General features: G+C 47.9%; 2 protein-coding genes across 2 annotated transcripts in view; both read left to right on the top strand.

Annotated features, from left to right (window-relative positions):
- LOC135826434 (leucine-rich alpha-2-glycoprotein-like) overlaps positions 1–2,781 on the top strand; it is a 58,754-nt gene extending 55,973 nt beyond the window's left edge. The window contains exon 11 of the mRNA XM_065339045.1: positions 2,490–2,781. Coding sequence (XP_065195117.1) covers positions 2,490–2,701 — 212 coding nt within the window. The 3' untranslated portion in view covers positions 2,702–2,781. The remainder of the gene's footprint in view (positions 1–2,489) is intronic.
- Positions 2,782–2,988: 207 nt separating this feature from the next.
- LOC135826267 (uncharacterized) overlaps positions 2,989–12,541 on the top strand; it is a 19,602-nt gene continuing 10,049 nt past the window's right edge. Inside the window, exons 1-2 of the mRNA XM_065338897.1 lie at positions 2,989–3,056; positions 7,086–7,763. Coding sequence (XP_065194969.1) covers positions 7,181–7,763 — 583 coding nt within the window. The 5' untranslated portion in view covers positions 2,989–3,056; positions 7,086–7,180. The remainder of the gene's footprint in view (positions 3,057–7,085; positions 7,764–12,541) is intronic.

Genomic DNA, 12,541 nt, shown 5'->3' with positions numbered 1-12,541 from the left:
AGTGAGTTGCATAGCTGACACATTCTTGCTTGACACAGCGAGGGCGATGTCATCTGCGTACATGAACGGCATGACGTCCACCTGATGTTGCGATAGACTTGGAAGAGCCAGGCTGTCAAAAATCGAAGCCGTGTACACTAACCAGAGCATGGGCGAGATTGACACCCCTTGTGGCACACCACGGTGCACTGTTCTCTTGCCGCTGACTGTTGTACCCCACTTCGTGTCTACGATTCGTCCACGGATGAAGGAATTGATCCACCGAGTTAATCGAGCTGGTGGGTCTAGAGATCCGAGCCTAGCCATCAAGATGTCGTGATTAACATTGTCATACGCTGCTGATGCGTCTAGGAAAACGCAGTTTACCTGGTGACCTGCTTGCTGCTTCTGGGCGACCCATTCGACAAGAGAGCAGCATTGCATTTCTGTGCTCATGGCTCTACGGAAACCAGCTTGTTCGCCGGGAATGAATTCAAATTGCTCCATGAAATGGGTCAAGCGCCTTGTCACCAGTCGGTCCGTAACTCGACCGAGAGCATTTGTTAGGCTGATAGGTCTAAATGCACCTGGTTTGGGCTTGGGTACAGGGACAAGTCGGCTGGTTTCCCAAGCTCTTGGACAATAACCAGTGGTCCAGGACAGGTTAATAATGCGACAAAGTTCGGAGATGGCCATGTCTGTCAGATGACATAGCACTTGCAGGGGCATACCGTCTGGTCCGCCGGACTTGGTACAAACCATTGATTTTACGACATGTTTAACTTCAGACTCGGAGAATTCAGATTCGAACACTAGCCTGGTGTCATTGCTGCTGTCAACTGTCTTCCAGTCTTCCTTCGCCAAGTTGAGAAGTTCCTCCCGGTCACCATTTGCCCACTTTACAAGGACCACACCATCAGGACCCTCCTGCATCTTATGTTGAATTACTGTTCCCCTAAACCACTGGCTGCCACCACAACTATCCTGAATCTTGAGATCGATCTTGGTTCCCAGTAATGACCGGACACTGACCTCTTCTTGTGCGTTCAGACATTGGGATTGTACTTTTGCAGTGATTAGGGTTGAGCGACACTGCTGTCTTGTCATTTGCCGCTCTTCAGTTGTGATGGTCTGTTCCACTCGGTGTTGTGAGCGCGTCTGATGGTTATTGAAAGCACGGGCTTTCTCTTGCTCGGTGCAGTATGTCTTTCCATTGATGATGAGAACATCAGAGGAAGATTGGGAAGGTCCCTGCTGGCCGTCCAGTCTGGCGACTGTCTGCCATGCCTCCTTTGAGGATTTGGATTGGTTCAGCTTGTCACAGTATTCCCGCCATGTTCTGCGTTTACATTCTCTGGTAACCTTTGATACTTCTTCGCAAGCTGACTGATACATTTCTTTGGTGGTAGTGGTGGTGGATCTCTGCATTTCTTTGAGTGCTTTCCTGCGCGCCGAGACAGCGGCTTCAACTTCATCACACCACCAGAAACGTTCGGTTCTTCGGCAGCCTCTGGGTACTGCCGTGGCGAGAGCTGTTGAATGGTTTTTGTCAAGTTGTCCACGGCTTCATCAATTTTGTCAGACTTCACGACTTTATCAAGCTGGCGGTCCAGCACCATTGCAAACAAATCCCACTTCGCTTTCTTGAAAGCCCACTTAGTCTCACGCCGTGCACGGACCTGTATTTCCTTGATGGTGAGGATAATAGGGAGGTGGTCGCTGCCAATGTCGTCACCAGTCAACCACACTGCTGATGATACAAGATTGCTGGGAATTGCTGTCAGATCCGGTGAGCTGAGGCTGCCTGATGAGGGGCATACTCTGGTTGCCATCAACGGCTCGTTGGCTACAATCATGTTTCTGGACACCATCCACATATCTAGGTTATCCCCGCATGTAGTAGGCGTTCCAAAGGAGCTCCAGGATCCACAACAGTTGACATCAGCACATAGTATACAGTTCTCTGTCGGTACACACTTCCACCACCGGATCCAGTCAGCTCTGGCGGAGCATACACCCCACAAATGACGATGGACTCATGGGGGGATTTCAGATCGCCTTCAGGGAATATCTTTACACAGCACATGTCCACTCCATTGGCAGGTTGGCTAACGAGATCTACTTTAGCATAACTCATACGACGGCTGTTCACATACACAATGACTCCTCCTCCGTGACCGTTTTTGTACGTAATATTTCGGTGTTTCCAAGCAGCTGCTGTAAGTCCGGGTAGCTTTGGCAGACCCTCTTTGGAATCCTGTTTGATCCATGACTCGAGAACCACTAAGACGTCCACGTCTTTCTCGACAACCAGTTTCGACAGCTCTGTTTGCCGTGGTCGGAGACTCCGGGCATTGATCTGAACTATTTTCAAATTTTTGAAAAGTGTCCTCGTCGTCATCGTCTTCGTCGTCGGCGTCGGCACAGGAGCCTTCGTCATCCATTACAAAACGAAGTAAAATAAAATTCAACAAATAAAACGATCGTTTGCCCTTTGATGTTCTTTGCAGAGACTGAATGCCCTCCATGTGACTTTGGTGTATACGACGTTAAGTCCTCTGGTGGTATTGTAGTGCATAGCAGTACAAACGTATCGTCCTACTGCAACGACGGGTACCGGCTGAAGGGAGCCAGCAACGGAGTACCTCAGCAGCAGTGCCCCGGAGCCCCGGGTTATAAATTTCCCGGATGTGAAGGTGAGTGCTGTGAACTTAGACTTTAACTACACTGGCACCACACCAAGTATCCCTGGAGTTACTGGTGTGTGGCGTAGCTATGAATCAACGGGTGATAACACTATCGACATCTTAAAACCACCATCACCACCAGCACCATTAAGGGATTCCTATGATGAAGTTGTGTTTGTCTTCAAGAATCCAGTAATGAATCGTACAGTTGTGGTAGTGAAGAGTACAAATGATTCAAGAGTGCAAGTACCTGTTGAAGAGTTAGGTGGTAGTCCGATTTAGTATAACTTCACATAATTTTTTTTACTTACTCAACAGCTGCTGTGGTTGGTGACAAGAGAAAGGAAAATGTCACATCTACTACATCTCCAGTCTTCACTTTCCAACCAGGTAAGACATGACACATTTAGCTTAGGTTTAATTCCCGTAGCTATGCAGAAGACCTTACTTCAGTAACGTCTAGCGCTAGCCATGGTCCACACAGCTTTTATTTCGTGTTTTTTTTGTTTTTGCCACGCCTAGCGCTCTCCAGTATCTGTCCCGTACCTTAGCATGAAGAGAATGAATATGTACAGTAGCATTATGTATAGCATTAAAGCGGTCAGCACCAAGGAATGAGAGACTGTATAGGCATGGCATATATGTATGCGAAGAGTATAGGGGGAATGCATGGGTTGTGTTTATTTAAATTCGCAAACCGAACGGACTGAACATGTCCAATGACAAGGAAGCGAATGAAGTCCAAATAACCCAGGAATGGGGACAGAGATGAAAAGAAAATAATGGGAACAGAAGGTTCTCGGCAAAGGAAGAAGAGAAAGGAAGGAAAGAAAAAGAATAATGGAGAAGAAGAAGAAGAAGAAAAATCGTGGTCACGGCGAGAAGAAAGCTTTTAGCAAAAAGACAAAGGAAAGGATGAAGGAGAAAATGGGGAGACACATCGTGGTCACGGCCAAAGCCGGAGTAGTGGCAGGACACAGTAGACAAAACAACACCAGGAACAAGCACGCATGAAGCATGGGCCATGCCGGCCCAGAAGCGGGAGACCCCGAAAGGAAGAGAGAAGAGAAGAGAAGATAGAGAAATCGAAGCATTGCACATCTACATGTACGCCCACACATCCACACATCCACACACCCACACACCCACACATCCACACATCCACACCTACACCCACAAACACACACACATACATCTACATGTACATACCCACACCTACGCACCAATACACACATACTTAGACACATACCCCCCCCCCCCCACACACACACACAACACACACACACACACACACACACATGTACATTGACAGCCACACATACAATTGCTTTGCAATGTTCTCAGTTCATAGAAGAAACGGGACTGCGGCAGCACGGAATTGACGAGGAACAGAGATGGAGCGAATACTGCTTGGCAGGTTGTTCCAGCATAGCGCACCCTGGAAGGCGAATGTCCCCTTTCCAGAGTTGCTGCGGGCGGGTGGCAGGCAGAGACCCATGCTGGAGTCCAGGCGCGTGGACCGGCCACAAGCTGGCAGTAAGAGAACCTGAAGCTCAGGACTTGCTTGGCCGTAACGGCAGCGCCATGCAAGGAATGCCAGCTTCTGCTTGTACACTTCGGTAACCCGATACAGTGAGAGGCGCTCCAGTAGGTCATGTGCGGATGTCCACGGCGGGCGTCCGAACACTACACGGGCAACACGGTTTTGCAGAACCTGTAGTCGATGACAGTGCCTGGCTGCCAGAGATGTCGAAAATGCATTTGATCCATATAGAAGATCGGGCATTATGATGGACTGGAAATAAGTTATCCGACCCTGTGTGCTGAGGCAACGCCGCATCCTCCACAGGACTCCGATCTTTCGTGATACACGGTTTGCACAGCGGGTTACGTGGTCATCCCAAGACATGTTGCTATCAAATGTTACGCCAAGGTAGCTGGCAGACTCCACAAGAGGCAGCAGGGTCCCGTTACAGTTCACCGAGAGTGGAGTATGCTTCTCAGGTAGGTTCCCGGAAATGGAGATCACCTGGCTTTTGGAAGCATTCAGGATCAAGCCACGGTCGTTTAGCCAGTTAGCAATAGCTGAACCTGACGCAGACAGAATTGCAGACACTTCAGACTTAGTCGGTTTGCTGCAAGTGAGACCAATGTCATCTGCAAACTGCAAAGACAAAGCATGTCCAGCAACATAGGGTATTTCCCGAGTGTATATGTTGAACAAAATGGGGCCGAGCACAGATCCCTGTGGCACTCCGCAGGTGCAGAGAGTGATAGTGCTGCGTGATGGTCCGATACACACACGCTGGGTCCGTTCGGAGAGGTAAGAAATGAACCACCGCAGGGCTGTGGCCGTGACACCCACATTGAAGAGGTCGAGAATTAGTTGGTGATGTCTAACTTTATCGAATGCTTTGGACATGTCCAGTAAGCAGACACCTGTGTACATTCGTTTGTCCCGGGCAGTAAGGATACGGTTGGTGATGAGAGCTAGTGCATCCTCAGTGGAATGGCCGCTGCGAAATGCAAACTGAGTGGAGGGAAGTGACTCCGTGATGTTCATGACTGATACAAGTTCCTTCTGCACTAGCTTCTCTAAAAGCTTGGACAGGATTGGGAGAAGGGAAATGGGACGGAAGTGAGTGGGAACTGCTGGGTCACCAGCTTTATATAGCGGTGATACGTGTGCAAGCTTGAAGGCAGAGGGTACTGTACCACGGGATAGTGAGGCATTGAAGAGAGCAGCAACAGACGGAGCAATGATATCAGCACAGCACTTCAGAAGTACTCCTGGGATGCTGTCACTGCCTGTGGCCTTGGCTGCATTGATGCCTCTCAGGAAACGATAAACAGAGTTGGTTTGGACATACTGGAAAGCTGATAATGCTGTGGGGCGTGATGGACCCTGTGGCATGGTGAGCACAGGGGGTCTATCATTATCAGTCACAACTTTACTGAAGGCTGTGGCGACATCCTCCACATCACACGTTGGCTCAATACGTTGGCGAGTTCGAGATGTTACAGTGTTGATGATATGCCACAGTTTGCGTGGATTGCGACTATGTTCAGCACATTGGATTTGGAAATACTCATTGCGTTTCCTACGATAGGCATTTCTGGCAGCCGCACGGGCACACCTGAATGCCGAGTAAAGATGGGTGCTGTCCTTCTTCTGAAGCCACTGGTGATGTAGCCTTTTCTTGCGACACTGGAATTGGTACAATTCCCTGTCAGACCATGGGGGATATGAGCTCGCCTTCCTGCTGGTGGATTTGAGAGGGGCATGTCTGTCAAGAGCACACATGAATTTAGTGTGCCAAGTGCTCCACATCTCATCAGTGGAGGAAGTCGATTGGACGTCGATTGGAACACGCTCAGGTTGGCATTGGCAAGCTCATCCCGAAATTCTGGAAGGTTTATGGTGCGCATGTTGCGGGTTAAACTGGTTCCCCGGCGTTGCGAGGAGCATGCAGGGCGATGGTGCAGTAACGTCTGCCGCTAGCTACCCAGGGTCCACAAAATCTTCCTCCGTTAACAAAAACTTTGTGTTGGTTTTGATGGATATGAAAACGCTTAGAACAGGTCAAGAACAGTTTGTATCGACTGCAAACCACTTGACGAAGGTAGTTCAGCTCATGTACAGCGTCTTTACAAGAGAAACTAGTGGCAGAACGAGCAGAGAGTTCAGTTTGCATCGCTTTTGCTCGCCTAAAAGCATAGCGTAGGGCCCTGAGCTTCCAAGCTCTCTCGTTTGGGTTACTGGGGTTATGGTATATTCCTGGGGAGCCATTGTCATTCAAATTGGTGCATGCCAAACTAGATTGGATGATTTCAGATAGAACATTTTCCATCGCTTGCTGAAAATGAACTCTTCGTGATGTGCAAGCCGGTGTGTTGCTAGCAACGAACTCTCTCATTCTTTCTGAACTTTACAAAAGTTTCCATGGATTTTGGAATAATTTTTCGTCTGGCGCTAGTAGCAACGAATTTATGGAACTAACATGTGTTTTTGGTTGTCAATGTTAGTCACCTTTATTATGCAGTAACATGGGTGATACCACCCGGTACCAATACCTTGTTTCCATATCATTGCTTTGAGTACTGGAAATGATGAAAGCCGAACATAGGGCGTCAAAGAATATTTTGTAATAGTCTATGGTAAAAGGTTAGCCTTATAGATTTCACGATTTCCTAAATATCCAATGTCTATCTCTGAAAACCCCCGCAATCACTAAGATGAGCGTTAATCGACATATGTATACCGTGTTTATTCATGCAGTGTCAAACGTAGCTTCGAATAACTTATGTTACATCTCTTTCAGCTCCCACCCCCAACTCCACATCCACCGCACACCACACACACTGAAACCTATTTCACAACAGTCGATTTTCGATTTCTCCGTGTTTGTTTTTGCACAGCAACTCTCGGGAATCTTGCCGTTCCTCTGCCTGATCTTCAAGATGTGTCAGCTAATGTACGTAATGACATCCAATCATATCGTTATTCCATTCTGATGTGGAATGAAAAGAATCAGTCATTGCTGCCAACAGGTCTACAAGGCACTGGTTTACTGGCTATGCAGTTTCCAGTTTTGTTAGAGAATGTGACATTTGGTTACTATGTTGCTGTCATTGATGGTCTGAGAAACAACAGCACCAGTGACCATGGTACTAGTGGCAATGATAAGTTATCACCTTCATACTCATCATCAATGGTAGTAGCAAGCAGTGCTGTGAACTTAGACTTTAACTACACTGGCACCACACCAAGTATCCCTGGAGTTACTGGTGTGTGGCGTAGCTATGAATCAACTGGTGATAACACTATCGACATCTTAAAACCACCATCACCACCAGCACCATTAATGGATTCGTATGATGAAGTTGTGTTTGTCTTCAAGAATCCAGTATTGAATCGTACAGTTGTGGTAGTGAAGAGTACAAATGATTCAAGAGTGCAAGTACCTGTTGAAGAGTTAGGTGGTAGTCCAATTCAGTATAACTTCACATATACTTACTCAACAGCTGCTGTGGCTGGTGACAAGAGAAAGGAAAATGTCACATCTACTACATCTCCCATCTTCACTTTCCAACCAGGTAAGGCATGACACATTTAGCTTAGGTTTAATTCCCGTAGCTATGCAGAAGACCTTACTTCAGTAACGTCTAGCGCTTGCCATGGTCCACACAGCTTTTATTTCGTGTTTTTTTGTTTTTTTGCCACGCCTGGCGCTCTTCCATATCTGTCCCGTACCGTACCATGAAGAGAATGAATATGTACAGTAGCATTATGAATAGCATTAAAGCGGTCAGCACCAAGAAATGAGAGACTGTATAGGCATGGCATATATGTATGCGAAGTGTATCGGGCGAATGCATGCAGGGCAATAGTGCAGTAACGTCTGCCTCTAGCTACCCAGGGTCCACAAAATCTTCCTCCGCTAACAAGAACTTTGTGATGGTTTTTGATGGATATGAAAACACTTAGAACAAGTCAAGAACAGTTTGTATCGACTGCAAACCACTGGACGAAGGTAGTTCAGCTCATGTACAGCGTCTTTACAAGAGAAACTAGTGGCAGAATGAGCAGAGAGTTCAGTTTGCATCGCTTTCGCTCGCCGAAAAGCATAGCGTAGGGCCCTGAGCTTCCAAGCCCTCTTGTTTGGGTTACTGGGGTTATGGTATATTCCTGGGGAGCCATTGTCATTCAAATTGGTGCATGCCAAACTAGATTGGATGATTTCAGATAGAACATTTTCCATCGCTTGCTGAAAATGAGCTCTTCGTGATGTGCAAGCCGGTGTGTTGCCAGCAACAAACTCTCTCATTCTTTCTGAACTTTACAAAAGTTTCCATGGATTTTGGAATAATTTTTCGTTCTGGAGCTAGTAGCAACGAAGTTATGTACCTAGCATGTGTTGTTGGTTTTCAATGTTAGTCACCTTTATTATGCAGTAACATGGGTGATACCACCCGGTGCCAATACCTTGTTTCCATTTGTTGTTGTTGTTGAGTACTGGAAATGATGAAAGCCGAACATAGGGCGTCAAAGAATATTTTGTTATAGTCTATGGTAAAAGGTTAGCCTTATAGATTTCACGATTTCCTAAATATCCAATGTCTATCTCTGAAACCCCCCGCAATCGACAAGATGAGCGTTAATCGACATATGTATACCGTGTTTATTCATGCAGTGTCAAACGTAGCTTTGAATAACTTATGTTACATCTCTTTCAGCTCCCACCCCCACCTCCACATCCACCGCACACCACACACACTGAAACCTATTTCACAACAGTCGATTTTCGATTTCTCCGTGTTTGTTTTTGCACAGCAACTCTCGGGAATCTGGCCGTTCCTCTGCCTGACCTTCAAGATGTGTCAGCTAATGTACGTAATGACATCCAATCATATCGATATTCCATTCTGATGTGGAATGAAAAGAATCAGTCATTGCTGCCAACAGGTCTACAAGGCACTGGTTTACTGGCTATGCAGTTTCCAGTTTTGTTAGAGAATGTGACATTTGGTTACTATGTTGCTGTCATTGATGGTCTGAGAGACAACAACACCAGTGACCGTGGTACTAGTGGCAATGATAAGTTATCACCTTCATACTCATCATCAATGGTAGTAGCAAGTAGTGCTGTGAACTTAGACTTTAACTACACCGGCACCACACCAAGTATCCCTGGAGTTACTGGTGTGTGGCGTAGCTATGAATCAACGGGTGATAACAATATCGACATCTTAAAACCACCATCACCACCAGCACCATTAATGGATTCGTATGATGAAGTTGTGTTTGTCTTCAAGAATCCAGTAATGAATCGTACAGTTGTGGTAGTGAAGAGTACAAATGATTCAAGAGTGCAAGTACCTGTTGAAGAGTTAGGTGGTAGTCCAATTCAGTATAACTTCACATATACTTACTCAACAGCTGCTGTGGCTGGTGACAAGAGAAAGGAAAATGTCACATCTACTACATCTCCCGTCTTCACTTTCCATCCAGGTAAGCGAGAGATAATGCCTTTCCTCCTCCCCCCCCCCTCCCCATCCTACCTGGCCTCCTTTCTCTCTGACCCCATCCAAAATAACCTTCCCTGGGTACAAGATATTTATTAAACGGGAAATGTATTGAATGATGGTATTTTGGTTGTACTCTCTACCTGTGTGATTTCTATCTTCACGTTGCTTCATTATTATTTTTATGTCTCATCCATGTTGTCTTTTCAATATCATGTATTCCTGATATCTGGTTTCTCAAAGCTCTCGTATCTGATAAGGCCACCCAGAATTAATTCGTTGTTTCGGGTCACCCGACCGACCGTCTTTTTTCACCCGACCGCAAAATGTTTTTTTTTATATTGTGCATGCAAAAGTACGACTACACACACGCGATCCTAATTCCAGACATTGACCTCATGCTAAGAAGCAGCCAAATGACAGGATGCAGCGCTTGGTGAAGAGGTAACTGGTTGTCTTCTTTTATCTCCGATCCGCAATCGGTCCTGAAACAGCATCAGCTCCGCCACCGCGTCGCTCATTAATGACAAAGGTGTTGGTGAGAGCTGCTCGTCAGACTCGTTCGCCAGCGAGGCAAAGATCTGGTCCTGGATCTGATCGATGGGACAATGACTGCGCTGGATCGTCTACAGTAAGATTTGATCGACTGGATTGATGGACAAAAGCCATTGGATATGCACAATCATGTATGCACACCGCAGTAACCAAATAAAAATAAAATAAAATAAAAAATAAAGCCGACCGACCGACCCTGGTACAGATGAGTGAAGTGACCCGAAACAACGAATTAATTCTAGGTGGCCTAATCTAATAATGATGGGTTTTTTAGTGCATATTTTGTGTTCATTTGCTTAGGCCAGGTTCAGATGGTCTCGTAGGTGTTTTTTTATTTTTTATTTATTTTTTATTTTTTTATTAGACCCACGTTAACCCGTCATGTGTGAGCCATGAATAAGGGGAGTGGTGGCGTGGTCTGGGATGCTCTGCCGACCTTGGGTCTCGGCTTCATCACAACCAGGCGTGCCAATAGCAGAGATAGATAGAGAGAGAGAGAGAGAGAGAGAGAGAGAGAGAGAGAGAGAGAGATAGGGAGATAGATAGAGAGAGAGAGAGAGAGAGAGAGAGAGAGAGAGAGAGAGAGAGAGAGAGAGAGAGAGAGAGAGAGAGAGAGAGAGAGAGAGAGAGAGAGAGAGAGAGAGAGAGAGAGAGAGAGAGAGAGAGAGAGAGAGAGGGAGGGAGGGAGGGAGGGAGGGAGGGAGGGAGAGAGGGAGAGAGGGAGAGAGGGAGAGAGGGAGAGAGGGAGAGAGGGAGAGAGGGAGAGAGGGAGAGAGGGAGAGAGGGAGAGGGGGAGAGGGGGAGAGGGGGAGAGGGGGAGAGGGGAGAGAGGGAGAGAGGGAGAGAGAGCGAGAGAGCGAGAGAGCTTGAGGGTTCAAGAGAGGGGAGAGAACTAAATATAGTATAATTATATAATGCGTAAGGGGTGCACATTCAGATCCAGAGGATAAGCAGGGCACAAGGCGTATGGCAATATGCAGCAGTTTGTAAGCAGAGGTGCATACATATTACAGAGTGTCAGTGGCCCAGTGCCATTGCTGAGTACGGAGGTGCCGGAAGACAGACACTTTGAAACTTTGCAGCCGTTTCCGGTCAGATGGCTGGCTGAGGACGGCGGGTGGTAGGGCGATCCATACAGGGACAGCGCAGGCGGGGAAGGCTCTACCGCAACTTTCCCAGCTGTTGACAGGTAGCCCTGTCTCAAGCTGGTAGTTATGCATGTCAAGACAGAAGAGAGAGAGAAGAGTGGGTCGAACATGGGTTGGTCGGGGGGCTTGAGAGGGAGACAAGAGCTGACGAAGTGGGCTGGTAGGATTGGAGCACAGTAGCTTGTAAATGTAGGTACACGCAGCTACCATGCGCCAGATAGACAGGCTTTGCAGCATTGCGCTGGGGCCAATCAAGTGTAGGGCTGAGCGTTGCGTCTGGTCAAGTCGCTGCAAGTGACAATCTGCTGTGCCCATCCAGACCAATGGGCAGTACTCCATTACTGGGCGTACAAACCCACGGTACACTGTAGCTCAGCTGCGAGAATCCAGGAGCGGCGAGGCCTTCCGCAGGAGCCCGAGACACTGGCGTGCTCTGATGGCGACGGTATGGAGGTGGCTGCGGTGGGAAAGTTGGCTGTCCAAGGTCACCCCAAGAAGCTTGAGGTTACCCTCTCCATTCAAGGGGACACCCGCAAACTGCACTGCTGGGAGGTCCCAGGCGGGGCAGTGATGGTCAATAGTCATGGCCTGGGACTTGGCTGGCTCGAACGCAATTCTCCAGCTGGTGCCCCAATTCACAAGGGCATTTTGCAGGACTGTCGAGCTGTGGTCAATGGTATCTATGGTGAACAGGCACTGAAGCAGCGTCATGTCGTGAGCGTAAGCGGCCAGATCTACACCTGGTGGAAGGTGGTCATCGGCATCGTTCGTGTAGAGCAGGAACAGTGATGGTCCCAACAAGCTACCTTGCGCAACTTCGGCTGTGATGCAGTGTGGGCTGGACGACTGCCCACCAACGACAACACTCAGGCACCTGTCCAGCAGGTAGTCCCTCAATTATGCAAGGAGCATGCCGGATACACTGTACTGCTGGGCTTTGTGGATCACACCTGGGTGGGACCCTCGATCGAACGTGCCAGCGATATTCACAGCAACAGCCCGCACAGCTCCGCCCCCTGCAGCCACGGTACTCCAGCGATTTTGTAGTAGGGTAAGGAGGTCCTGCGTTCCAAGGTCGGGGCGGAAGCCGTACTGTTTAGCAGGGAGGATGCGCTGGCGCTCAAGGAATCCCATAAGGCTACGATT

Source organism: Sycon ciliatum, chromosome 10 (genome assembly GCF_964019385.1).
Source record: "Sycon ciliatum chromosome 10, ocSycCili1.1, whole genome shotgun sequence".
NCBI lineage: Eukaryota > Metazoa > Porifera > Calcarea > Leucosolenida > Sycettidae > Sycon > Sycon ciliatum.
The sequence above is the reverse complement of the archived record's forward strand: the minus strand, read 5'-3'. Positions and strand labels throughout refer to the sequence as shown.